The sequence below is a fragment of the Cavia porcellus genome, unplaced genomic scaffold (genome assembly GCF_034190915.1).
Source record: "Cavia porcellus strain 051 isolate PalLab524CR breed Dunkin Hartley unplaced genomic scaffold, mCavPor4.1 scaffold_6, whole genome shotgun sequence".
Classification (NCBI taxonomy): Eukaryota; Metazoa; Chordata; class Mammalia; order Rodentia; family Caviidae; genus Cavia; species Cavia porcellus.
In genome coordinates this window covers 39036822-39064492 of record NW_026947489.1, presented here as the reverse complement: position 1 = coordinate 39064492, position 27671 = coordinate 39036822, and the positions used below count along the sequence as shown (strand labels likewise).

Below are 27671 nucleotides of genomic sequence, written 5' to 3'. Positions count from 1 at the left end.
ACGCATGCGTTCTACTTGGACTACAGTTGGCTGGTGGCCCTATATGGCACGTGAGGAACCAATGAAGTGAGTCCCCCGGAGCCACTACCCCCAACGGCTAGTAGAGGGATATTGGAGTAGTTTGGGGTCTTTGTCCACACCCATGGGTGAGTGTGGACCTATTCCTTGGACCGCAGGTGCTGTGGGGGTGGGGTAGCCCCGCTGCCCAACCAGTGCCATTTCTGCCCTGTTGGGAGGAGAAAGACAGCTCGGAGTAAGGAAGACTGGCGCGGTGTGTCCAGTCCAGCACTTACTAAGCGCCTCCCGTGTGCCAGGTAGAGCCCGAGAGCTGGCATGCGGTGAGCAGTCCGCCCTGGGCTTCCTGTAGAGATTAAAGACAAGCGGCTGTCGCCCCCTTCCTACCGCCCTCCCGCCTTTTCGCCTTAGATGGAGATGTTCTCTCTGAACCCGGAATCACTCCTCTGCCCGCCCTGGCGGCTCCTCCACGGCGGGAGTGGCCAGGGGCGGGGCCCAGCGGGCTCGTGACCCGCCTCTGTGTCGCGGCGTAATTGGGCACTAATTGGGCACGTGGTGGCCAAAGCGCAGTAAACAGGAGGGTCTGTGGGCGGCCCCCTGCGAAGGCGCGGACCATTTGGAGCCAGGCCCTGGAATTGTAATCGCGTGGGTGCAGGCAGAAAGCAAAAGGGTCAAAGTGAATTGGCCCAGTGGGAGTGAAATCCTGGGCCCCCGGCTGATCGCGACCGGCCTTGAAAGAGTGGGTGGAAAGAAGCTGCTGAAGGCAGTGAGAGCAATGATAGACACCTCTTCCCTTGGGACTTTGGTTAGCCAGCTGTGAGAGGGTAGAGGACTGGACGTGCTTCTTGGCCGCCCAGGGACACTCAGTGATTTAAGACTGCACACAGGAGCAAGGATCTTGGCTCCAGTAAAAGCCACTCTGGAGCCTGGGGTGGGGTCGCCCTATGTCCCTTCAGCATCCACTGTTCCTGAAACAAGTTTCCACCATCACAAAGCTGGAAAGTTACTCAGCCCCTGGGACCAAAGGGTGAGTCAGAAGAGAACAAGCTAAGGAGAAATGAACTGGCCTGATCTCCCTGGCCGACACAATCAGATACCACCCGGTGCTTCCTCAGAGCCACATCTTTGGGGGAGGAGCCCAGGGAGTGCTAACTCTTTTGTGAATTAATAGCTTGGGCCCCAGAAAAAGGACCTTCACCCCATTCTAGCTGACATTCCTTCCCATTGGTTCTTTCTGCGGCAGGAAAGTAGACAAGCTGCAAAAAATTACCACACCTTACGTAAATTTTAAACAGATTCCTGGGATTCATGGTTTTCAAGTGCACTTTCACATGCATTATCTCACTTTAGTCTCCCTGAACACATAAGTGTATACCAGGCTCTGCGCCAGACACAAATGGATGAGGCAGTGAGTGCATTTAATAAGAAACTTTAAAAAGGAAAATAAAAAAGAAAGAAACCTTTAGGCTGGGTGTGGTGGTGCATGCCTGTAATCCTAGCAGTCTGGGAGGCTGAGACAGAACGGAAAGTCTGAATCTTTGCTAGGCAATTTAGGGAGAGAGGGGAATGTGGGTTAGACCCTGATTCAGTCCCTACTATCATCCCCTCACTCCAGCCCCCAAAATTTTCAGTCCAGTTGTGAATAGAAAATAGAACCCATTGTGTAACATTTCCAGGTAGAGTAAAATACAGTAGATACTATAAAGAAGGGACAGATTCCTTTCCTAAAACACTTCATTAGAGGAAATCACACCCAGCTGAGCAGGACTGTGGAGGGAAAGAAAGTTTAACAGAAAATTATAGGAATAAAACCTGAAATGATAGGAAGGGGTTTAAAAATAGAAATAGGGAGCTGGGCCTGGCACACACACCTATAATCCCAGCATTAGGGAAGCTGAGGCAGGAGAATCATTGGGAGTTTGAGACCAGCCTGAGTAGTCAGTCCAAAGTGTAACGAAGAGTTACAAAGTGAGCTCAAGACCAGCCTGAACTGCATAGTGAGACTCTGTCTCAAAAAGTCCAAAAAAAGGGGAAAAAAATAATAAATACATAGGGGTGGTTGCAAGCCAGGAGTGTGGCACACATCTGTACTCCTAGCACTGGGAGGCTGAGGCAAGAGGATCGTTGTGAGTTTGGGGTTATGCGAAATATAGCTAAGCTCTCAAAAAAAATAAAAACAAAACAAAAAACCTCAAAAAAAATAGTAGCAGAGCTTTTTGTTGTTCGTAGTACTTCTGAGCCAAGTAAACTCATCTGTTTTCATGTCTTTGACAAACAGTAGTACTACTTGGTAAAAATCTACCACATTCATCCTCCCCTTTCCACGTCTCTATCCTGCCTTGTTCTTATTCCTTGTTAGTTCTGTTTGTTGAAGATCTTGACCTGCCTACTTCGCCCCAAAGCTGCATTTGTCCAGTTGATTTTTCAGCATTACTCAGGATTACCCTTACTGGCAGCAGCTTTTTGAAATATAGATCTGATGGGGCTGGGGATTTAGCTCAGCGGCATAAGTGTCTGCCTTGCAAGCAGGCAGTCGTGAGTTCGATCTCTGGTACCAATAAAAACGAAAAAGACAAAAAAAAAAAAAATAGATCTGACCAAATCCCTCCTCACAAAGTTTTTATGTGTCTAAGGTGCGGGAGATCCAACTCAGAACCTGGCATGGTGTTGCTTGCCTGTAATCCCAGTATGCAAGAGGCTGAGGCAAGAGGACTGCTATGAGTTCAAGGCCAACCTGGGCTACATAGGAAGAGCCTGTCTCAAAACAAAACAAAACAAACCGAGTGTCTCACATCTGAGGCAGTGTTCCACCACTAAGCCACACTCCAGTTTCTCTACTGGAAATCTTTTGATGACCAAATGTCTTTTGCGGACTCCATGCCTTGGCAATCAATATCTTCCATTCAAGGTCTTTGCCTATCTTCAGCTTTATGAGTGCTGCTTTATCGACCTCACAGCATATGGTTTCCTAAGGGCCCCCTTGACATACTGTTCCTGTTAAGGGATGCGTTCTCTGTCCTCATTTGCCCAGGGACTTCCTACATGTCTTAAAATTCAGCTCACTAATTTGGACTGGATGTGCCTCATCTCTCACCTCTGAAGCCCACTTGCTTCACTTATCTCCTGACCCTTCTGTAGCCTAATTCCTAATATATCATGCAGTGTTGTCGCTTAATAAATGTTTGTTGCATTGGGTGTGATGGGGGAAACCTATAATCCTGTTACTCTGGGGGCCAAGATAGGAGGATCACAAATTCAAGGGCAGACTGAACAATTTAGTGAGATCCTTTCTAAAAAAATTTTTAAAAGCTGTGGATGTAGCTTAGCATTACAGTGTGTGGGTAGCATGCCTGAGGCCCTAGGTTCAGTCCCCAGCACAGAAACAAATACGCAGAAAATAAATGCTTGGGCCAGGGATATAGGTCAGCGGCGTAAGTGCCTGCTTGGTAAGCACAAGGTCCTGAGTTTAATTCCCAGTACCAAAAATACAATACAATAAAATAATGCTTGTGGCATTTCAGATAGAAGGGTGACATGAGCAGAAAAGGGATTGTCAAGGCATGGAGTGACCATACAGCTTGCCTAGCATCCAAGGGAGGCCCAGGGAATGGCATGGGCTAAGCCTCAAAGGGGTTTATGCTAGCTCTCTGAAGGCCTTGGGAACCAGGCCAAAGACTTGTGCTTTCTACTGTGAGCAGTGAAGGACCACCAACTGTTCATTTATCAGAGCTGGGGCAAAAATGAGGGTGTTAATTGGAGAGAACAGGCAGAGGTTTGAGGAAGCAAGCAAGTAGCTCTCAGCTCTGTTGTACAGAAACAGATGCCAGGGAAATGGTGACAAGCCAAGGCCACACACCATCAGCAGTAGACCTAGGTGCTGAACTCATTCTGGACCATGCCAAACCTAGAGAAATTTTTCTCTGGAGTCCGAGGGATTAAACCCAGGACCTTCACACTGAACTACCTCCCCACCTATCCCACCCTTTTTATTGGAGACACGGTTTTGATAAATTGACCAGCCAGGTTCAAATTTACAATCCTGCCTCAGCCTCCCAGAGTGCTGGGTTCACAGGCATCACAAAAACCTAATTTTGGAACTCTTTGTACCATACCACCAATTTTGGGTGATGCTGTGTGCCTGTGAAGGGGGTATCATGTGGGAAGGGTCCTCATCAGTCAGGGTAGAGTAGGTTGTTTCACAGACACAATCTTCAGTGGGGTCTCAACTGTAGCAATGTCCAGGAAATTGTCTGTAAGGACAGAGGACAAAATGACTTCACTCAAATGGCAGCTAGCAGGTCTCAGTTCCTTGCCACATGGGCCTCTCCATAGGGCTGTTCCCAACATGGCATCTAGCTTCTCCCACGGCAAATGATCAAACTCAGAGCTAGGTGGAAGCCTACTTAGCCTTGCCATCACTTTCACCTTATTCACTGGTCCCATGGAACAACCCTGACTTGAAGTGGGTGGGCATAAGATAGGAATGCTAGGCAGGGATAGGTGGAGGCCATCTCTGAAGGTATTATGGGGAGCTTCTCACCCTAACACAGATGGTAGCATCTTGCAGAGGACGATGTCTAAGACTTTAGGATTCTCTGTGACTTCCCTGGCCCCTCTGTGCTCTTGCAGCAGGCAGAACATGCAGCAACCACAGCCTTTAACCTACAGGGTGGACTTTAGTCATTTACAAGCAGCCTTGGCTGGCATACAAAGCTGCTTTGCCTTTGCAGCCTGACATGGTCAGTTCAGAGGAGTGGCCAAACCCTGCAAGTAGTTATATCCTCCATCCTTAATTTTTTTACTTTTATTCTGAGACAGCGTCTTGCTGAATCTCTTAAGTTTCCCAGGCTGGGCTTGAACTTGAGATCCTCTTGTCTCAGCTTCACAGAATGCTGGGGTTAAAAGTATGCCCTACCATGCCCAGGCCCACTTGGGGCTTCTCACTGGACAACCTCTCAGTCTAAGGCTGCCTTCTTCTGACACAGCACCTGGAAGAAACTCCCACCAAGACACATGGACACAAGGCCTATCACCAACCACCACCCTTCCCTGCCAGGGCCAAGCACTGGCCTGCATCTGGGCAAGCCACTCCAGGCCTTCCTACCCCTCCTTTGCCGCACCGAAAAAACCAAAGCCCACACCGAAGTATCAGAAACGTGTGTTCTTTTCTTTTAATAGTAAACCTCTTTACAACAAATATAGTGAAAGAGTTTTCAAACAAAACTCATAAGAATCTCGAGGACTTTGTCTTTTCTTATTGTGTAGAATACTAAGAAAGCATCACCATACAGCACGAAAAGAAATAGTTAAAACAAATCAGCAGCCACACACTTGGACTCGCCCTGCCCAGGACCCAGGCGCCCCAGGAGTGTGGGTGATTGTCGGGCTTGGGGGGTGGGTCACCTCCTCAGCCTGCCCACCCCTTTCCCCCTCCCTTCCCCACCCCTCCCTGCCTCCCTCCCACCCTTCCTCTGGGATTTGGATGGGGACAGCAGAGAATCCAGATTCTCCACAGGTCATCCCAGCCTCCTGCCCCCAAACAAATCCCAGTCCTTCTACCAACAGTTTAGGGGTGGGGCAAGGCCAAAGAGGGGAGATCAAGGAATTCCCAGGTTCCAAGTCTCCCCTCCACAAACACCTAACTTCCCTACCTCCTGGGATTCCAAAGAGTTAGTTAAAAATATATAGAGATATAGATATTTCTAGATACACTTTTACATCATTTCTGTCTCTCCAAACAAATAAATAATCAGCAAAAGAAGGTGCATTACTTCCTTCCTGTCTGGGGTGGGGGCTGGGCAAGACTGGGTCAGTCTGCTCCTTGCTGCACTGTGGGGAGGGAAGCATGTGTTGTATAGAGGCAGGCGGCCCTCTAGCCCGCTGTCCCTGAAAGCTGTGGGAACCTGGAGAGGGGCATGGATGACTCCAGTGGTTACTTTGGCGACTGCCCAGTCCTTCAGAGGGAGTGGGTAAAAACAAATTTGGCTTGTAAAAAGAAAAAAAGAAGTCCCCACTTGAGGTCTGGGCTAGCCAGGATTCCCTGCCCCAAAGAGAAACCTTGGGATACTTACTTAACTGCAGAAATGTCCCATATTCATTCACAGACTATTTACTCCCTGCTGCCAGGGACAGAGAAGAAAGGACACACATACATACACATCCACACAGGGTAATCAGAAGCCAGGTCTGCCCTTCCGAGCAGAGGGCAAAACTGGCAAATATTGCACCGTGAACTGCAGGGCCTCACCCCTACCCTGGGGTCATGGTGGCCAAGTTCCACTAGAAGGTGGGCAGCTGGGGACGGGAGGAATAGCCTGAGAAGAGAAGGCCGGTCACGCAACACTTAGTGAGCACCTATCACTCAGCCATTCAGCATTACTGAATGCCTACTATGTGCCAGGCCAATCGCCTGCCTGCAACACCCTGGTCAAGTCCATCAATTCCTGAAATGGCCCTAGGAACCTGTGGAAAGGCCGGATAGTCTGTGTCCCTGCCGGCAGCCCCTTGAGTCTGAAGCGGTAAGCAAGGACCACTGCCTGGCGGAGTAAGAAGACTTGGGGAAAGAGGAATTTGAGTTCTGCTCTGAAAGCAGGAGGAGGTGCTCTGGGAAAGGGCACTGTGTGTCAAGTGTGGGGGCCCAGTGGACAAGTGTGGAGAGGCCATGGTCCCATAGGAAGGCAGCCCTGGCAGAGTAGGGGACAGGGAAAAGCAAACAGGGCCAAGTGCCAACTTCCTTTGACTGCAGGATGGCAGCCAGAGCCTAGGGAAGGAGCAGAGAAAAAGGGAGCCAGGGACACAGAGCTGGAAGCCAGGGCAGTGGAGCCTAAGAGTTGTCTTTTTGGAAACATACCTGACCATACAGATACAGAGCTCCTGTTCCACCAAGGTTCATGAATCCTCCCTACTAGGCTCAGAGGGACACAAAGCTACACTGAGCACATGTGCGCACACGCATGCACGCACACACACAAACACAAAGGTACACTGGGATTCAGAAACACCAGAGCCCTCTTGGATATGCCTGGGCATGTGTGTGGTCTCACACATCTCTCTGGCTCTGGTTCCTTCCCTGTGTCAAGTGCCAGAATACTGTGAGGATGGGTCAGCACTGGGCACAGTACTGCAACATGCGGCTTGGTCTAACTAATCTCCAGCAGGAGCAGCGCAAGGGCACTGCCCCTAGGGCCAGGCAGCTAAGCTTGTGTGGAAGAGTGGCCAGAGTCCTGCCAGCCAGCCCTTGTCACCCCCCTCCCTGCCAGGCCAGGGTGAGGGGAGGAGAGCACAATGGGGTTCTACCCTCTCTGATCCATCCCACATCACATGACCCATGCTTGACTGCCTCCTGGGCCACTGTACTACTCATGGTAGAGACAGTGGAGGGGAGGAAGAATATCAGAAGAATCTCATCTGTACAGTACAGGCCATTTGAGTCATTATTATTACAATATACTTTGACAAAAATAGAATCTCATTTCATATCAATACAACAACAACAACAACAACAACAAACACCACAACAGTTTCCTGGACTGTTATACCGCTAACATTTTCCAAAGGTCACTATTTACAATTACAGTAGCCAAGAGGGGCGGTGGGATGTGGCCTGGAGGTGGTGGGACAGGAGGTAGCTGACAGTGAGGGCGCCAGAGAGAGCAGGGCTAGGAGCAGATGCCAGGAGGTGATGAGCAGGGAACTGGATGGCCCTGCCCCACCAGCCTGGCCCACTCCCCAGGGCAGGGCAGCGTGCATGCAAGGCAGAGGAAGCCCTCCCATATCTGCTCTTTGTGCCCAGTCCCAGAACACCTCCCTGGAGCTCCCGGCAGGGCCAGCTTGACAGAGCTGGTCCACTGAGGCTGGGGCACTATTGCACTGTGTATCCTAGAGAAAAAGCTGGAGACAGAGGGGCCTGGCTCACCCTTACCAAGCCCTTCTGCTCTCCTAGTGCCTCATCATCTTTCTCCCCAAATGTGCTTCCAGAGAGGATACCCTCAAAGCCTTGCCCCAGCCTCAGATTCCCAGGCAACCTTCCCAGCCCGGAAGCTCAGCCAGCACCCATACACCTTGGGGGTGCAACGCACAGCGCCAGCGAGTGTGTGTCACATGAGTGTACGGGGCACACAGGGGCTGGGTGTGTCTGTCTGGCCCATGTGCTGTTTGAGTAGCCTAGAAATGGAGACCCTCTACCTGCTCCCATTCCCTTGACTATAAACCACCCACCAAGTCACTTTTGGGGTTTGTCTACTGGAGGGGTTTTTGTTGCTTGGTAGTTTTTTTGGTTCCTTTTCTCTGTCTGGGAGATGGGGCAAGAGGGCTCCACATGCAGAGCTCAGCAAAGTGTCCTTTCCCTAAGGCCTACCAGGCCCCCACCCTTCCTGCAGCATATGTGTACAACGTGCAAAGTGTCCCCCCCTTCCCGCAAAAAAAAAAAAAAAAAAAAAAAGCCTCCAACCAGTGAAAATGGTGGGGGTAAGAGAGGGGATGAAAGCATCCATCTCTCTAAAGCAAGAATCCAAATTAAAAAAAATATAATAATAATAATAATAATATAATAATAATTATACACAAATGTAACCATCAACAGGACATAAAGCACAAGAAAGGAAGTGGGGGTCAAGCGGGAAAAGCCCAGGATGGGGGTGGGGGTGGGGGGGCGGTGAGATTGTCAACTCTTCATCTGGGAAGGGAGTGGGAACGTCACTTTAATGTCTGTGAAGAGAGGAGATGGAGAAAGGGGGTGAGGGGGACCCCAACTGCTGGGGCACCCCACTCCCCTCTCCCATGGATGCTAGGGGCAGGCCAGCTGTGGGGCATTGAGCAGACCAGTGCTGGGGCAGATGGACCTCTTATGAGGTGACAAACGGACCAAGGGAGGGCTGGCTGACCACGGGTCTCTCAGGAGAGAAACAGGCTGGGGCACACGGGGCGGCCCTGGGTGCAGCAGACACTGGCAGGCCGGGGTGGCACTACAGTACCCAGGTGTCCAGCCGCATCCTCTTCACAGCTGAGCCCTCAGCCTCCGATTCCGGGGCTGGGCGCAGCAGGCCCAGTGTGGGCCCGAAGTCCCCCCGGCCATCATCCCGGTCTCCCGTCTCATAGGATCCTCCTGCAGGGCTACTGAGACCATCACCGGGCTCTGGGCGGGCAGCCGGGAACACTGCAGCTGGAGGGGGAGGCGCAGGGCTGCGCTCTCGGCTTGGGGACACCGGTTCTGACTTGATGCTGATGTGTGGGTGGGTGGTGACGGTGAGGGCAGCTCCCACATGGGGCAAGGGGCTGCCCGGGCTGGAGACAGGCAATGGGGATAGGTGACAAGGACAGAAAGAAAGGGTTGGGTGACAGAAAAAGTGAGGAAAAGCCACAAAGTAAGAGAGAACAGACAGTGGGGCAGGGATGAGACGGAAGAGGGAGACACACAAATGGGCAGACAAGAGAAAGAAGTGGCATTAGTTCTAGTTCTATCCCGGTCACCCTCTACAGCCCAGGTCCACACCATCCCACACTCTGGGGTGGATGGGCAGAGGCCCCAGTGAGTCCTCTGGGCCGAAATAAGGAACTCAGGGCTGCCACTTAGTGCCATACAGCCTCACGGTCCTCTGCCCACTTCTCCCCACTGCACCCACCCATGGGAAACCTCCCAAGGACTCACATGAGGTTGCTGAGAGACACGGGGACCAGGTGGGGCTGCTGCTGAGGTGGCTGAGGTGGCTGCTGAGGCTGCGGAGGCTGCTGTGGCTGTGGCTGTGGTTGTGGAGGCTGTTGGGGCTGCTGGGGCTGCTGCCAGGCGGTAACGTTGCCTAGTGACAGCCCCCCTGGTGAGCTGAAGGCCGGTAAGGAGGATAGCTCTGCACTCGTCAACTGGTAATCTGCAGCGGAAGAAGGCGAGGTGGAGCCTAGAGAGGGAGCCATTAAGAGGCCCACAGAGATGATGGGACAGGTGGTGTTTAATGACAGATGTGAGACATTCAAGAAACCCATAAAAATTCAGTGAAGATGGCACTGAGAAAAATGCAAGTCATAATAACAGGAGGTGCTGTACTTTCAACAGGATGAAGAGAGGTGGTTTTTAAAACAGTGCTGAACTTCAAAAAATATCATGTGTAGGTATCACTTTTACAATGACAATTATTGCAGGATACAGTAAGCATGCCTGTAATCCCAACACTCAGGAGGCCAAGGCAAGAGGGTTACTGAGAGTTTGAGGTTAGCCTGGGCTACACAGGGAGTCCAAGGCCAGCCTAAACTATACAGCAAGACCCTTGTCTGGGGAAAAAAATAGTGACAATTACAAAAAAGAAAATGGGATGAAAATGATAGTAGGGAAAGTCTAATTACATCTGTCATCCTTCACCTGCCAAGTCTTTCTGAGGCAGTTGGAGCCATGGGATCAACAGGCAAGAGGATCCAGGAAGCAACTATGCGACTACCATTCCAAATGTCTTGAGACTACCAATAAACTAAGCAAGGGGCTCAAGGCACTGTGCCCACAGAAAAGAAGACATGCAGGGCTTCTTGGGCCCAGACTGAAGCACATAAACTAAGGTTCTTGGAGACGCCCCAGGAGGATATTCATTCCTTTCTAAATTGTCTATCCAAAGAGGGCACTGTTGATGCCTGCACTGCTGCAGAACAGAGCCATGACAGCTTCACAGTAGGCATGGCTCCCTCGCCCCGCACAGTGCATCTTGTGCAGTGGAGCAGATGCCTTCCCTGAGGGCCACAGCTTCAACTGTGACAACAGAGGGCATGCCGGAAAGGGGCACAACCTCAGCATTCCCACTTACACTGCACTACTACTAGTCCAGAGGCATGGGCTTCAGTGCTCTGTCTATATAAGGAAGACAGGAGGGACACGCACAGTGCAGCAGCAAAGTTAAAGTGCTGAGCTTCGAGGCCAATGTCACATGACCTGAGGCAAGCTGCTTACGCTCTGCTCCAGGGAGACAGGGGCAGATCCTCCCTACAGGCACAGCTGCTGGCAGGACACAAGGAGCTCCACATGGAGGCATGCAGAACACTGTCTGGCTCAGGGTTTCCTAGTAATACTTTACTGGCGAAGCAGCTGCAGCCTCAGGAATGAGGATCCGCCTATGTCATGGAGCCCGTGGCAGGGCTCAGAGGAGCCCCAGGACATTTTGACCTCTAAACATCATACCAGAGGTGGCCCATGCTTGCAACTCATTTCCTGATGTTGGCTGTGAGTTCTGAGATGCTTATATTTAAGAAGCTGAACAAGATCAAAAATAGGCCCAGGATTCAGATTTCTAACTTATTTGCAAAGAAAGAAGCCAGGCCCAAGACAAAGAGTGCTGTACTGAGGTAGTACTGAGGGAGTGGACAGTACAGACCCAGTCCTGCCTCTGCCAACCAGACTCCAGGTGGAATCTACCAAAGGAAGCTTGGCTCCTGAAGGCCATAGGTGTGGCCCCAGGCCACAAGCAGCATCTGCCCTCGCAGAGCCACCAGTCAAACTGTGTAGCCAGTATCAACAAGGAGCCAGGGCTACCTCTTGCCCAAGACATTACTGCCGCCAGATCACCCCAGCTGGAACTTGAACTGACACCGAGACTATAAACAGCAATGTGCTTACTGGACTTTGTTTATACACCTAGGGTCACCTAAAAACACCTGCTGTCTACCCGTAGGTCTGCTTAGCTACTGCCATCTCCTCTCAAGTGGGTGTGAGAAAGAAGAGTCCTGAAGGCTGGGCCACTGAGCACCTATCTCAGGTCTATCAGTAGCAACTGGCTTCATAGGCTGCTGGATCAGAAGACCATGGAAAGCTACCATGGAGGATTCCCACCTCATGAGCAGTTTCTAAAAAGTGGTCTGGATTGCTGTCCACCAACCATACCGCCTGGCCCAGCACTGAGAGCCAACCTTTCTCACTGCTCCCCGTCCCGCCCCAAGCCTTGGTCACCCACTGCTCTGAGGAGCAAGTTTCAGCTCACAGAGTGCCAGACTGAGGCTAAAGACTTAAGAATGTGGGCGTGGATGTGTACAGCCAAGGGACAAGAAGCTCACAGACCATGCCACAGTCTGTCCCCTCAGCATAAATCAGGTCCTCTCGCTCCCTTGTTTTTCACCAGAAAAGCCTTGCATGCACATGGCTGGGAGGGAGACACAGATCTATGTGGTCTGTACTGGCACCTAGTGTCTCACCTACTTCAGTTCGGGGATACAGGCTACCATGGCAGCAGTCTTGGAATCTTCTGATCTAGTCTACCCTTGTCATAGGAACAGCCCTAATGTAAGCCACTCATGTGAGAACTGGGGGGAGGAAGAAGACCCCTCAGCAGTAAGAACCCAGTTTCTCCAGCCAGGTATGAAATGGGACACCAGGCAACATGCATTTCGCTCACTGGGAAGTCCTTCCTGACACAGCCTGGGTGAGACTGTGACAGAGTGTACCAGCAGGTGTAGGTGTGAGTGGGTGACCCAGCTACTCAGGGTGGGCCGGGCACTGGGTGTCCTGTCTGAATTCTGCCCAGAGGTCTCTTCCAAGTGCCCAAGTGCTTCTTCTTCAGATTCACCTCCTCAACCTTCATCAGTTTTCTTCTGCCTCTTCTCCCCTAATGATTCCCTCACTAAGTCAACATGAGAGAGAGACCCTTCTCCCACCTTTGCCCTCGGCCCAGGAAGCCAGCAAATCTACCTGTCCATGCTGCTGTCTGGGCCTCCTCAGCCTGCCTCTTCTCTCCTCATGCCTTCATTTTCCTCGGGGAAGCCTTTTCAGCACTGACTATGTCTGCCCGCTCATTCTCTACACCTGGCATCCAGGGCCTGGCAGCCTGAATCACTTGCTATGCCTATCTCCATCTCATCTCCCTCCAATGAGGCTCCCTGTGGACAGCACCTCCCTTCCACTAGGCTCTATGTTTTGTTTTATTTTGTTTTTTGGTACTGAGAATTGAACTTATGATCTCGTTCTTACCAGGAAGGCGTAACGCTACTGAGCTATATCCCCAGCCACTATCTACATTAAAGATAAAGAGTGCCTAGGCAAGTTAAGAGTTTCAGATAAAGCTATGCATGGCTATCATAACTTCTCGTAATAGCCAAAGGTATGTTTCCCAGATGCAGTACAGGCTTTTACTCTCTTTTTCTCTTTACTTAGCCCAAGCTCCCTCTATAGAGCAGTTTCTCTCCCACTCTTCACTTTTACTTTCTCCAATAAACTAGGCTACTGCTTAAAAAACTAAAACAAAAACACAGTATTTTTAGCATTAAGTGTCTTTGGTAAACGCTTTAGCAAAAAAAGGTCTTTGGAATAAAACTAAAAAAGGGCATGCTGCAATTCAGATTTAGCAACCATAATTAGATGGGGACTCTCCCAAATCAATGGCCTTCCTAAGTCTTTATACTTCTAGGGTACCTTGTTGCTCCCCTGTGGCCCACTCACCTGCCCCAGTCCAGATGCACTCACCTGTGTTGTAGGCAGTGGGCATGGAAGAAAAGGGAAGGCCCTGGCTGAGTAAACTCGGTGTTGCCACGGAGACCACTGGGGTGGTGAGCGAGTGGGTAGACTGGGAGACCCCAAGGCGCTGGGCATTGTTCTGCAGGAGAAAACTGTCTGTCAGGAGGTAGTAGATGGGGGGCTTCCTTGGGCAGGCCCTCCATGCCAAAGGCCAGGCTGCAGGCCTTAAATCCCAAGGCCAGAGGAGGCATGTCAGCATGGAGACCATGTAGACAAATGAACACCGGCTGCCCACACAGACAGTGACCACAAAGAAAATCATGCTCACTCACACTGGTCCCTTGGCATCTAAATATGCACCGAAAGGAAGGCATAAATGCCAACCAGTACCATGCTGGGCCCAAGCTCCCAGGCCATGGCTTTTTGTTCTGGCCAGGTCCCCAGAAGCCATCCTGCATCACTGCACCACAGCACATAACCCTAGAGAGATGTGCTGGTGTCCTGGAGGAGACCATGGGGACGGCATGTCATGTGCCTGCCTATACGCGCACGTGTGTGTGGAGCTGTCAGCTCCATCTGCTGCTGAGTCACTTATTTATTCCAAATCCACGCTGGGGCCGAAACTGCCACTGTGTTGGCCGCCAAAGCTAGCCTGCCTTTTCCAGTCTCTCTGGCCTCCCATCAGGGAGCTGGGAAGGGAGGATCCCCTGCCTCATTTCTAGCTGAGGGTGTGTGTGTGTATGAGAGTGTGTGTGCAAGCGTGTGTGACACAGGCCCTTGGCTTGGACTTCATCTACCCCTGACACAGCACTGTTACTGTCCAGCTGGCATTCTCACTAAGGAATTCCCTGCCCTGGGTTCCAAGAGTGCTATGTGGACCTCAGTGGAGTTGGTATGCTGGTGAGATCCATAGGCCTAACCCAGGCATCAGGGTTGGGACCTCTGAGGCTTGGGGATGGCTTTACTCCTCGTTGCACATATATACACACATACAGATACATGCCTGGATGAATGCAACACCACATGAAGATAACCACAAGCACATAGTACTTGGCATGCATGTTCAGTCCTCATCCCTCAGTCACCCCAGCACGGGCACAGCTCTTAGAAAATACCCAAGTCAATGCCGCACACGCTACATGCAGGCAGAAGGACAGGAGGACACACCATCATGCTGGGGACTGCAGAGCAGCAGCTGACCCGGAATTCAGAGGCACAGCAAATGTCTCACAGCATCACTTACCAGATCTAAATGGTCCTCAGTCTGGGAGCAGAAATAGAATCAAGTGGTGGCTTAGTCTCTGGCCTCTTCCCACCCCATAGCCAACTGCCCAACTTTCTGCCCTACAGCAAGAACTCTCCCTAGCCAACTGATTTCTAGAAGACACCATACCCCACCTCCACTGGGGAGACATTATCACAATCCTTAAGTTTCTGGTGCCTACCGTCACCCTCCAGTCATGACAATGTAGTCCTTCCTATTACCCTCCCATCATAGAATGCTCTCCCCACCTTGGTCCCATTCTACTGCCCTTGAGCTAGTTAGTATTTCTATGTTCCAGCCTTTCAAAAGACCTTGGAGAAAAGGTCTTTGGAGAAAAAGCCCTCATCAAGAGCCATGCTTCCATGATCTCCCTTGGAAGTCCCAGGTAGGCTGGCTGTACTTCTCCCACCAGAAGCCTGGTTCTTCCTCTTCCCCCATCCTGTTCCTGAGCCAAGGCCCAGACATTCACTCACCAAGTGGTGCATTAATCCCTTTCCTCCCTGGGAGGTGATGACCCGCAGGTCAGGCTTGCGGCTGGGGGCTCCAAGCTGGGCACTGTGGGTGGGCGGGGGTGGAGACTTGGCAGGGATGACCTTGTTCAGACTGTTACCATTGGCCACAGGGAGGAGGCCAGGGGAAGCCCGGGCACTAACATAGCCATTCCCTAGAGAAGAAAGGAGATGAGGAGAAGGGAAAGTATGTGCCACCCCTCGGCCATGCTAATGTCACTCTGCCAATACCCATGCCACCCAGAATCTCTCAAGCAACTGTGTCTCTGTGTAGGTGCTGAGCTGTCTGATTATCTCTAAAGCCTTCCTTCCCATCTTGGGCATGAGAGAAGGCTCTTGCTCCTATACCACTGGGTTTGCATCTGGCTTCCAAGTGACATGAGAGAAAAGTGCTAAGGCAACCATTGCCTCTGCCTCACAGCAGACAACAGATCTGAGACCAGGCCTCTCCGCACATGCTTTCTTCATTGTCTCCAAATCCCACAACCCATGATAGACAGGATGCACAGTTACCAAGGTAGCAAAGGGTTGGTAGCCTGGAGCCTGATCACCAGTGCCTACCCCCACTCACTCAGACTGCTCCCTGTGCCATGAGTGGGGAACACTAGGATTTGTACTGGCCTGTAGGAGACAAGCCATTCACTAGAACTGATGGTACGGCTGGCACTGGGGAATGAATGACATAGCCACCACCATAATTAGACTGGTAACAACAGGAATAATAACTACCTTTCCCATCTGGTCTATACCACACAACATCCACAGGCCTTTCACACACATATTATCTCATTTAATCCTCACATTTACCCTGCAAGATGGACAGGACACGTATTATTAGCCCTGTTTACGGAAGAGGGTCTCAAGCCTGGATGGGAGAGGTACAAAGACTTATCCCAGGCCACAAAGCTGGTTGGAGGGCTCCCTTACGCTCCCCACATGCTGTACTCCCAGTTCCCTCTGCATCACTACTTCTCTGAAGTCCACAAACGTATCTTGGCCCTCTTCTCAGACAGAAAGAGGCATTCACATACCACACCTTTTTCCTGACTGATACACAATTGCTGTCAGGTAGTTCTGTTCCCTAAGAGCATACTGTGCCCTGACAGTCTGTGGCTGCCTCCATCCCGATTCTCAGATCACTCTGGGAACGGCAAGAACATAGGAGTGACGTAAATGATGACATTAGAAGTCAATCACCCTTCTGGACAATGGCACAGGGCAGGAGAGTCTGTCAGCTGCTGGGGCAGAGGGCAGAGGGCAGTCTTTCTCCTGTAGCTTATGTGCTCAAAAGTACACATTACGAATCTGGCTGTTGCGGAGTATGAGACAATTTGTGTGGATGTACAAGTGTGTACCTATTGTTCTTCTAAGCCAGTGGAGGTAAACCTATGGCATGCATGCACAGCAGATTTTTTTATCACTGAAACTGTAAAAGGTTCACCTTCACTGCTCTAAGTGCTCTCTTCTCCAGGTCCCAACCAGGATGCCCTACTCAACCTGAAACACCCAGATCTACTGCTCCAAAAAAAGTCCGCTCTCACAGCCTGCCCAGCCTTCACCAAACACAGATCTCTGTGGACCATCCACACCAACCACTGTCATACACACCAGGCACCAAGGGCTTAGAGAGTCTGACTCTCCATCTGGTCGGGCACTGGGATTATCCTCTTCTCTACTTTAGGTCCACCTGACAGAAGGGCAGCTGCACTCACCAACAGGGCTAGGGCAGGCTCCATTAGCACTGGTGAGGTCACCTCCCAGCATGGCTCCTGGGGAAAAGCAGAACTTTTATAAGCTGATGATACTCCACCTTTCCAAATGAGTCTTGGAGGTAGAACAGAAAGAGGGGACCCTAAGACCTAAGCCTCTCCTTCAGCAGCCACAAGACTGTGGGAATCTTGTGCTAGATGACTCACTATGCAAGATGGAACCTCAAATCATATCAACTCCAGTGGCCTACTCACCTGCACTAGCTGGCCGCTGGGGCAGGCCTGGAGACACACTGTTCCTCTGTAGTGCTGGCTGCTGGGGGGACAGGAGCCGCGGGTCTGTGAGGGATGATGTCACCAGGGAAGGGGTGACCAAGGAGCCGCTGGGATTGGTGAACTGCAGTGAGCTCTGATTGGACACGGGCACCGTGACAGGCATGGCAAAGTTTGGGGCCGGGACAGCTGACTAGACAGAAACATAGAAGAGCAGAGTCAGGCTAGGTCAGCCCCTGCCCCTGGACCCACATTGCCTTGGAGGGCAGGCAAGGATTCTTCAGGGTTCTCAGCTATGCATTCTAGAGCCAGCAGGTTGAGCAGTCTGCTCTTGATCCTATTGCAGTTCCGCTTGTCACTCCCACCAAGGAACATTAGGAGGGTGCTCTGGGGTCTAGCTCTGGCCCACAGGATGAGAATGAGGCTCTGCTCACTGTAGCAGAATCAGGGACACCCCCTGGTCAGGAAGGTTAGTCCTCAGCCAGGCAGGACACACCGGGAGCAGGTTAGAGGCCAAGTGCGGACCTGAATTCACACACACAGCTGTTAAGGCCTGTGCCATGGGTCAGGACCTGGCTCTGCTTGTGGTCCACTGGCCTGGTATAGAGGGAGCTCAGTCCCCTCTGCCTTAGACAGAGTCCTCTCCTCAGGATGACTGCCTTCCACCTTTCTGTCCTCTTGAGGTCCTGTAAGTGTCACTACATACTTCCTATTAGAGAAGGGTACACCATACCCCTCCAGCTCCGCTCCACTGAGATGAGTCACAGGGCCCTCCGTGGTCACTCCTAGCCCCAGCATGGCTCAGAGCGGACACGCATCAGAGGCAGCAGAGGGCTGGGGCGGGGCGCAAAGCCACACCATGCACCACGGGAGGCGCTCTCCACGCAACTACTCACGGCCAGTCTATAACTCTGCATCATTTTATCAAACTCCTCGTCTATCTTTTTATATTTCTCTTCCGTCTGGGGGGTCAGGGCAAACACCTCGTCCACCTCAGGACTCTCACACTCCCTGTGCTTCTTGTGCAGCGCCTGGGGGAAGGGGCCAGGAGGGGCCAACAGAGAGACAGTGAGTAGGGCTCACCCCATAGCGCCGGAAGAGCCCGTCCAGCTCCTCGCTGGCGCGCCGGTACTTGTCTTCCAGCAGGGGGCTCTGTTCCAGCGAGTCCTCCCCGTCCGGCTCTGGGCTGTCGCAGCCATTGAAACCCTTCTTCCTCAGGGTCTGCAACCGCACCACTACCATCAGCCAGTGAGGGTCACCCCACCCACCTTCCCTGGTCCCCAAGTTTCAGTACCTCCTCTCCTCCCCCAAGAACTGTGTGAAGGCCGCTTGGTGCTAGGATGTGAAAATGGAGGGCCCACAGGGGAGCCCAGCAGAGCACTAGGCACAAGGACATTGACATGGGGAAGGGCTCAGCAGACAGTAGGTGCAAGATAGCCTTGCAAAGGCCTGGCTAGTAGGCTCACTGGGTTGGGAGGTTCTGCCCATCCCAAAACATGGACCCCTGAAGGATGAGCACAGAGAAATGGGGACAGAGATAAGAGCAGGAAAGAGATGAAATGTAGGAAAGCAAAGATATCTGCAGCAACCTAAGGCAGTGGAACCCACAGATATTTGCTTTGATTATTAGTTTCCTGCAAATCTCCAATCAGGATATGGCTTCCCAGACACCCTCTTCAACTACACAAGTTCTGTTCCCAAGCTGCATGCACCTAGGGTGAGATGCAGGAGCTGGGCCACCTCATGCCAACCATGGTGCGTCCTTCAAAGCAGGCACTGACCCTGTTTTGTGGAAGGGGACACCATGGCTCAGGAAGGCCAAACACCTGCCCAGTGCCACATGGCTGGTAATGGCCAGAGCTGAATTCCACAGCTTGTGTCCTTCAATAGTTCCCAATGTCGGCTCTCTTTGAAACAAAACATACAGTCATGGGGACTCACAGACAGACAGAGTAGGAAAGAAGAAAATAAAGAGTGAGACAAAAAACCACAAGTCCCATGCATAGGCAGACCAAAAGAAGCAGAAAGAGGAAAGGTAGCGAGAGAGTGACTGAGAGAACACAGCAGGGGGTGTTTTATCAGGCCTGTCAGACAGGAGACAGACTTCCCTGAGGGTGGGTGGATGGCCCAGGCACTGCCAGACACTTGTGTGAGAGGAGGGGCTACTGGGTGGCACAGAGGTGTGAGGCTAAGAGGGCAGGCCCACCTCGATAATATCAGCGTTGGTGCGGCTCTCATGTGGCTCGTTGTACTCGGTGTACTTGAGCAGCACCTTGTCCATGTCAGTGCTGGCGTACTGAAACAGCTTGTTGGAGTGGTTGAAGATGATGAGGGCGATCTCACAGTCACATAGCACACTCAGCTCATATGCTTTCTTCATCAGCCCAAACTTCCGCTTGGTAAAGGTCACCTGCAGGAGGGCAATGGACAGTTGGGTCTGGCTCAGTAGCAGAGTCCTGGGAGCCCCCATTCTTAGGGTGACGGCAAAGCTCATGTCTGGGAAAGAACGGGCATCTCCTGGCCAGCACATGGCCAAGACAAGGCCAAAGCCAGATCTTGGAAGGGAAAGCATGTCCTGGTGATGAGGGAGCAGGTAAGAGACAAAAACAGAACAGCTCCTGGGGTGAGGAGAGGGAAAGAGCCATTCTGGGACTGGGGAGCCTCCAGTGTGGTCTGAGGAAGGCATGTGGCTCCAGAGTTGTGGAGCAGCCTCTAGCCCTAGGATATAGATTCAAGAGATGCAAGGGTAGCACAGCTCTTCTCTCAACTCAGACCCTTTTCTGTCACAGCCTCCAGAGCCCCGCCTCTTCCAGGAAGCCCTCTGGGAGAGCTCCTTCCTTATCACTCTGTGGGCTCTAGGACTTCCTTACCTGTCGGTTCCGCTCATCAGTGATTCGCTGGATCTGGATCTTTTTCCTCCCCATCTTCTCCAGAGGTTCTCAGTGCTGGGGAGGGGAAGGGTTGTAGGGTGGCAGGTCTTGGTGTATCTCACACTGTGCTCATGAACGTCTGAGACCCACACTCAGTTCATGGTCTACAGGACACCTTCTGCAGTCTCCTGGAACAGAAAAGTATAAGGGGGCTGTCAGGGTCCTGGCACCCACCCAGCTTTTGGATTCCTGGGACACAAGCCAAGCTTATAGCACCCTTAGTCCTACACTGCATTGGCTTCCTTGGCAAGGCCATGCTGAGCACTCAGGTTCCCAACCAGAAAAGATGACATAGAGTTCCTGGCTGTTGAGGGTCTGGATGGGTCTAGAGAATGCCCCTAGTCCTTCTGGAGCCTGTCAGGGTACCCCATTTGTCCCTCCGATCCAGGCCAGTGGTTTCCACACTGTGGTCTGGTGTTATGAGCACACTGGATAAATATCTGCCTAGGATGCCAGGTGCCAGGGCAGGGGTCTCTGGTGCCCTAGATCAAGAACACACAAAGGGCTGGGGATTTAGCTCAGCGGCATAAGTGCCTGCCTTGCAAGCAGGCAGTCTGAGTCTGATCCCTGGTACTGATAAAAAAGACAAAAAAAAAAAAAAAAAAAAAAAGCACAGCAGTGGTGCTCACACCAGCTCACAAAGCCTGGAGAGCTACGAGACCTCCATCTTGCTGGGAGTAGTGGTGCATATCTACAATCCCAGGGCTTGGGAGGCTGAGGCAGGAGGACTGCCAGGAGTTTAGGCCCGTCTGGGCTATAAATTGAGTTTAACATCAAGGCCAGCCTGAACTACGTAGTCAGGCCCTGTCTCAAAAAAAAAAGAAAGACCTCTTCCATCTCCTTTCAACCAGAGATCCTTCACAGCAATTTGTCTTACCTAATAGTCTTAAGCCTAAAATTTGTTTGAAGAAACAAGCTACTTAAACAAATGAACAAACAAGCTACTCTTCTAGATCAGGAGTTTTTTTTTTTTTTTTCTCTTTTCTTTCTGTGGTGCTGGGGATGGACTCCTAGGGTCCATGCATAGTAGGCATATGTTCTACCCCCACTGGGCCACCCTTCAGCCCTGGGAAATTTTTTCTGTAAAAGACCAAATGAAATATTCTAGGATGTGCAAGTCACACTTTCTGCTGCAACTACTCAACTCTGCTACTATAGCACACAAGCATTAGACAGCAACCCTGATATGAGTACTAAAACTGTGAGTACAAAAAGGGGCACAGTCCTGGAGGCCAGGATGACTGAGCAGTGCTTCTTGAGTAGCCAACTGGCACACTAGCAAGGGCCCTGGCAGCCTGGGCATATGGCACCCGGCAGTCCCCATTTCAAAACACCCTAACCCACCCTGGCCCACTGGATGAACAGTGTCAGCACCACAGTCTGTGTAGGAAATAGAAGCCTTTCCCCGCACAACTCCAGAGGACACCACAGGATGGGAAGGACACAGGGACAGAGCTAGGAAAGGTGCATGCTCTCATATGTGGCCAAGGCCATACCCGCTGTGTGAGCTTCTGGGGACTAGAGGGACCCAGAGCAGGACAAATATGATCTGATGGCCACATCAGCATTATCTTTGTAAGAGTCCTTACATCAAAGATGGAGCTTTCAGGGAAATCAACCCTTTTTTATTATTTAACTTTGAGACACTAGTTCACTAACTTATCCAGGCCAGTCTTGAACCTGCAATCCTTTTGCCTCAGTGTCTTGAGTTGCTGAGATTACAGGCATGCATCACAGTCCCTAGGACTTGCTTTCTAAAGCCACTCTAGATGGGTCCTGCAAGAATTTTGGAACATAGACCGGTCGTGGTGGCTCACACCTGTAATCACAGCACTCAGGAGGCCTCTGAGGCAGGAGGATGGTTGTGAGTTCAAAATGAAGCCTAGGCTACAAAGTGAGCTCAAGGCCAGCCTGAACTGCATACAGAGACTCTGTCTCAAAAAGACAAAAAAAAAAAAGAAAAGAAAAAGAAAAAAGAAATGTGTAACAGAGAGGTTCAGCTCTACCCACAGAACTTCTCTGTACAGTACCTCTAGACCCTACTACAGAGTGCAGCGAGGAGAGGCCTGGGTTCCGTCCACCCTCCCTACCAGCTGGGTGAAGCCACCCTGAAGTAGAGATGACAAAGAACATCCTCCACACACTGCTATGGCTCCTGAGCTTCTTTTGAGCCTTTCTAATTCCACATTGCCCCCAAGTGCCACAATAGGTACCAAAGTTAGCCCAGTGTCCTTGTCATTGAGGAAAGAGGCCAAGAGAAGGATGGGAGTATAGAACCTGCTGCCAGACAACCTTGCCTGCTTTCCCATCACAGGGCCAGAGCCTCAGGGCTCCCTGGTGAAGCTGGAACTCTGTCCTGGGAATTACAGAAAACAAGGAAACTCCTGCCCCTCCTCCAAAGACCTTCTACTATCTGCTCTCCTTAGAGCACCAACTCAGACCCTCTGTCCTCCAGGTGCTTCCTGGTCCCTGGCCTTCTAAGGTCCCTACACACAAATCTTGGGGCAGCAGCAGTAACAGCAGCCCCAAGTGGTCCACCACACATCTTGGCCCAAAACCTTTGCCAGCTGCCCCATTCCTTGTCTACCACCCTCATCTTTGCCAAACTGCTCTGCAAAGACTCCAGCCAGAGGATTTCAGTCCCCTACTTAGTATAGTCCATGGACTGTGCTTTCCAGAGCTGTGGCATGGTGGAATGGCAGGGCACTCAAGGGTAAGGGCACCAGGAAGAATTGGCTTTTTATACTGGGTCCTCTGGCCTTGGTTCTCTGTAAGGACTGCACTCAAGCTGAGGATCTCTGTTCCTATTTCCCCTCATCACCTCTGTTCAGAAGCAGACCAGCTGGGGCTGGGGATTTAGCTCAGCGGCATAAGCACCTGCCTTGCAAGCAGGCGGTCGTGAGTTCGATCCCTGGTACCGATAAAAATGAAAAAGACAAAAAACAAAACAAAACAGAAGCAGACCAGCTGAGGTGACTCTTGATCCATTATAGTCAGTACCATCACTTTTTTCAAGCTGAGAAAGAGTCCTTCCCCTTGCTCTTGTGATATCCCAAAAAGCCACTCTTGTGATGTTTCTAGCATTTATCACAATGTATATAATTACAATTCTGTACTTCTATTTAACACTAGTTCCCCTACAATACTGAAACTTCATGAGGACAAGAACTACATCTCTTTTCTGACAGGAGCTCAAGGGTTGTCTGTAGAAAGAAAAGACAGTTTCACTGTTCAGACTCCTGTGAGAAGTCCTTCTTACAGCCTAACCTTTGTCAGGCCTGCTGCGGCATCAGCTCCTGCCCTCTGTGTGGCCAGAACTCTTCCTCATCCAGCTGACCTTGAAACTTGTCTATTTGGATACCACCCACCCTCCCACCACCCCTGCCATCCCAGTTCTCAACCTTCCCTACCCTCAGCTTGGCTGGTGCAGAGGGTGAGACTCTAGTCTTCTAAGGAGCAGCCCTAAGCACATGGAGATGGAGAGGATGGAGTTGCTTAGGCAACTGTTGCCTGGCAACCAGCTCCCTGGCTGATCTCCTATACCACCCCCCTACCCCCGCCTCAAGCTGGGGGAGCAGGGATGTGAGAGGGATCAGGGCTGAGAAGGCAGGGAAGCCACAGAGACCCACTGAGGATTCACTGGTAGAGGGAAGTCAGGCTGAAAAGACCAGGCCTCATCTATCCCTACTTCCTCCAAGAGAGCTCAAAGTACTTTCTATAATTCCACGCTTCCCAGAGCCCTTTCCTTATTGCTGCTCCTTACTGCTGCTCCCACTCTTGTGTGAACACCACTAGAGATGTCCTATCTAACCACAGCCTCCTACAAAGCAGGCGCAGTCCATACTACCTCTTTCCCCACTGTTATCCACTTCCCATTGCTGCAGGTTCTTTGAAGCCCTGAGGCAAGAACATGAACTCAACCATGACTTTGGAAGAAGAGCAGCTGAGGCCCAGATGGGCATTGAGGACCCTAACCTGACCCCCTCCAAGGTGTAGAGGTCTATCCCATCCAAGCCCCCCTCCTAATCTCTCATTGGAAAGATTTTAATGAACACCTGGACCTCCTTAATTAGCTCTCTGTCTAATTACCTAACCAGCTGCCAGGAGTCAGAGGCCTGGGCATCTGTTCTCCAGATGTGCACTCTTTCTCCTAGTCTGGCTTGGCCCCATTCTGTGTCTCCTCTCGTCCTGTCTCTTCTTCTAGGCAGCCCTCTCCAGGAGGTGGCCTTCAGCTGCTTCTTCTCTAACCCTTTCTCTTTCACTCTGCCTGGTATCCACAGCCATGTGCTTGGGAGAAGTTTGACTGTAAAAGAGACACTTTCTAGGGGCTGGGGATTTAGCTCACCGGCATAAGCACCTGCCTTGCAAGCAGGCAGTTGTGAGTTCGATCCCTGATGCCGATAAAAATGAAAAAGACCAAAAAAAAAAAAAAAAAAAAAAAAAAAAAAGAGAGAGAAAGAGAGAGAGAGAGAGACACTTTCTGCTCTGATGGCTCCAGGACCTTTCCTCTCCCAACATCAGGCCATAGCCATGACTCTTGCAGCTGGCACCATCCCCATGTCACACAAGTACCCCTCCAAAGCCTCCCTGAACAAGGCAAAGCTAGGCAGGATAGACCTCCCGGGACCTGGTGGGGCAAGCAGGACCTTTCTGATGGAGGTGCAGGAGGAGCATGGGTAGAGGGCAGGTGGCCTGGGCCCAAGTCTGAGGAGAAGGGCAGCTGCAGGGAAGTCTTGCAAACAGAGAACAGGAGGGGCTGGTAAGAGCAAGACAAGTCCAGCTAGCTGAAGACACCAGAGTACATGGGATACAGAAGGACCCCACAGGCAGTCATTTTTCAAACTGGGCTACTGACCCAATAGGAATTGTGGGTTGCTTATATGAAAATTAAGTACAAATGAAATGCAACAGGAACCATAAACAGGGACTGGTTTGGAGGAGGCATGGGAGAAGAAACAGGCCCTGGCCTCCCCAGTGTAACACCTCTTGGTACCTGAGCAATATTCAAACCACTCTTGGGTTTCAGAATGATGCTATCTCAGTTCCTGTGTGAGGGGCAATCAGGGCAGCCCCCTGGAGACACAGCTGCAGCAGGCTAAGGTGGGGCTGTCCTTCCTGGGGCCCGAAGGAGGCCTGTTTTCCAGCACCCAATTCCATCCACACCTCTGCTTCTCCTCACAGCCTTCCAGCCCTATTGGCCCTCTGTTCCAGGGGCTGGGGCTCTCAGAGGAACTGCAGGGTACCTGCTTTCAAAGCTCTACTGCCAGTGTGGGTCAACACAGAGCAGATGTCCAGAAAGACTGACTGGGCACCCTATGTTACAGAGCAATGGGCTTCAACCTGCTCTTCCCTGGTGAGAAAGGGAACTCTCATTAGGCTGCCTTCATCATTCCCTCCCAGGCCGCTCCAGGCTGCAGGCTGTGGACTGGAGGGAAAGGCAGGAGGCACTGGAGACAGCTGTCATCCCTCCTCCCGCCCCTTCCCTGTGGCTGGGCTGCAGGGCATGAAATAAGCAGCAGTCGTTGGGGGAGGGGGTGACAATCCAATCCACCTGTCACCCCCACAGTCAGGCGGCCTCAAGCAGCCTGCTCACTAACGAAGGAGGGAGGCGGCGTGGGTGAGGCAGACATGGCGGGGGGGGGGGGGTGACACGGGACACACAGACGCACACACAGGAAAGGAGACAGAAAGACAGTGAGGTCAGCAGGCAGCATAGGGCAGAAAAGCAGAGGGCAACTAGAGCAGAGAGGGGAGGCAGAGACCAAACAAAGATCTAGAAAAGTACGGAGAGTTAAGCTTGGCAACTGCTTGTGGGACTCTGACTTGGAATTGGCACTGGGTGCCATCCCTGCCCTCTGAGAACTTGCAGTCCAGCCAGGGGGCAGAAAAGGGAGGGGCAAGGGCCCACAGAGGCCCCAGTGGCTCTGGCCCTGGCAAGGAGCTTGTGGGCTTTGTCCAGTCTCCCAAGGGCAGGCTCCTGGGAGGGTGCAGAGGTCCACACCTAGGACCCAATTCCTGTCCCAATTCCTCTCTGACACCCCTCACCAACCTGAAACTTTTCTAGTCATTCACCCATTCAGCCTTGGGCCTACCCTGAAGCAGACATACACCAGCTAAGAAGCTCTAGAAGAAGGGAGGAGGCTTTAGCCTAGGCTTCCCAGGGCTCCAGGGGCATCTATCTTCCCGTGGTTCCCATGCCAGGTCCTTTCTCACAAAGGAAGTAGCTGCTGTCCCTCTCCCTGTTCCACTCAGAGCCCCATTCTCACACCCCCTAGACAGGCACCTCTCATGCATCCTCTTCAGCTCCATTCTGTCGGCCTCCTTCTGTCCCACCCATTCCCATCTAGGGCTCTTTTCTTTACCCTAGAGTTCTAGGGTTTGGTTTCAAAGTCAGGGTTCTGCCTGGCAGGCTCACTACCCAAAAACCTAATTCCCACCATCTTCCCCTCCCGCAGGGACTCCCCTCCCCCAGCCCAGCAGCCTCAGGGCTGGGCAGGGACTATTTTTAGTCTGGGCACTGAGCTAATTTTAACTCACTGACAGGGGACCTGGGGCGGCAGGCTAGGGGGACAGTCAAGAGAGTAGGGCCTGAGGCAGGGGTGGTCTCAGGTCCCAGGAAACCCAGGAATGCATGTGGGGTGGCCACTGCAGCCTCTGTGTACTGGACAAGAACTGACTTGAGGAGCACTGGGTGTGGAGCAGGATTCAAGCTTTCCCCCAGCTTTCCACCGGAAAACTCCCCCATGCTCCACCACAGTCTTCCCACCTCATCTCTCTCTCTCTCCCTCCCTCCTGGGCAGCTCTCCTGGGATGGGGTCATCCTGTTCTCTGCCCAGGAGATGCCGGTGAGGGTCTGACTCTGCAGCCTCCTCCACTGCCTCCCCACTCCAGCTTGTCCTTCCTGCAGTCTAGTTCTCATCCTTCCTGCAGTAGCTGAGGCGAACAGCTCCCATAGGAGGTAGTGCCAGCTCCTCCCACTCCAGCTCTGGCATTCCCCTCCTGGCCTCTGGGCTGGCTCCCAGCGACCCCACCCCAGGAAGTTCCTAGAGTCATCCAGGCTGACTTTGGGAAGTGGCTAGGGCAGCCGGGAGGGAGGCTGAGTCCTAGCAGAAAAAGGGTGAGTTGAGGCAAGACAATGAAAAGCCTAAGAAAATAGGGGGCCCAGGCTAGGGGTCTGGATGCTTGGGTTCTAGTCCTTTCTCTGGCTCTGACTCACTGTGTGACCTTGAATTAGTCACCGCCCCCTTAGGCTTCACCCCATGGCTAATCTACTAGACAGAGAGAGTGGATGAGAAGCCCAAGCATCCTCCCAGCTCAGACATTCTGTTCCTATGCTCTCTGGAGAGGACAATGAGGTAGGCACAATAGCAGGGAAGGCAATGTGGAGGTTGGAAGGGAGAGGACTGGGGCTCATGAAGGAAGAGGTGCTCTGAACATTAACCCAAAAGAGGCCAAGGACAAGGCTCATGGTCACTAGGGCAGGCACTCATGGCAGTGATATGGCATCCCAACACAGTTTGGGGGCCTCACCAGTCACTATTATGTTCTAGCCCAAGG

At 51.9% G+C, this 27671-nt stretch overlaps 1 protein-coding gene across 10 annotated transcripts in view; it reads right to left on the bottom strand.

The window, feature by feature from the left end:
- Positions 1–1416: 1416 nt before the first annotated feature.
- The window catches only part of Mef2d (myocyte enhancer factor 2D), a 35337-nt gene continuing 9082 nt past the window's right edge, over positions 1417–27671 (bottom strand). Inside the window, exons 2-12 of one of the 10 annotated variants that reach the window (XM_013158685.3) lie at positions 20055–20242; positions 19391–19594; positions 18081–18215; positions 17167–17377; positions 16915–16971; positions 15167–15357; positions 14673–14693; positions 13439–13568; positions 9662–9905; positions 8988–9297; positions 5162–8721 (exon numbers count right to left, since the gene is read on the bottom strand). In XM_013158685.3, coding sequence (XP_013014139.1) covers positions 8710–8721; positions 8988–9297; positions 9662–9905; positions 13439–13568; positions 14673–14693; positions 15167–15357; positions 16915–16971; positions 17167–17377; positions 18081–18215; positions 19391–19594; positions 20055–20108 — 1569 coding nt within the window. In that variant the 5' untranslated portion in view covers positions 20109–20242 and the 3' untranslated portion in view covers positions 5162–8709. Of the gene's footprint in view, positions 4266–5161; positions 9298–9657; positions 9906–13438; positions 13569–14672; positions 14694–15166; positions 15358–16914; positions 16972–17166; positions 17378–18080; positions 18216–18267; positions 18406–19390; positions 19595–20054; positions 20243–27671 lie in introns of those variants that run through there. The other 9 variants (XM_063250389.1, XM_005006180.4, XM_005006181.4 and 6 more) reach the window with 9 other exon arrangements.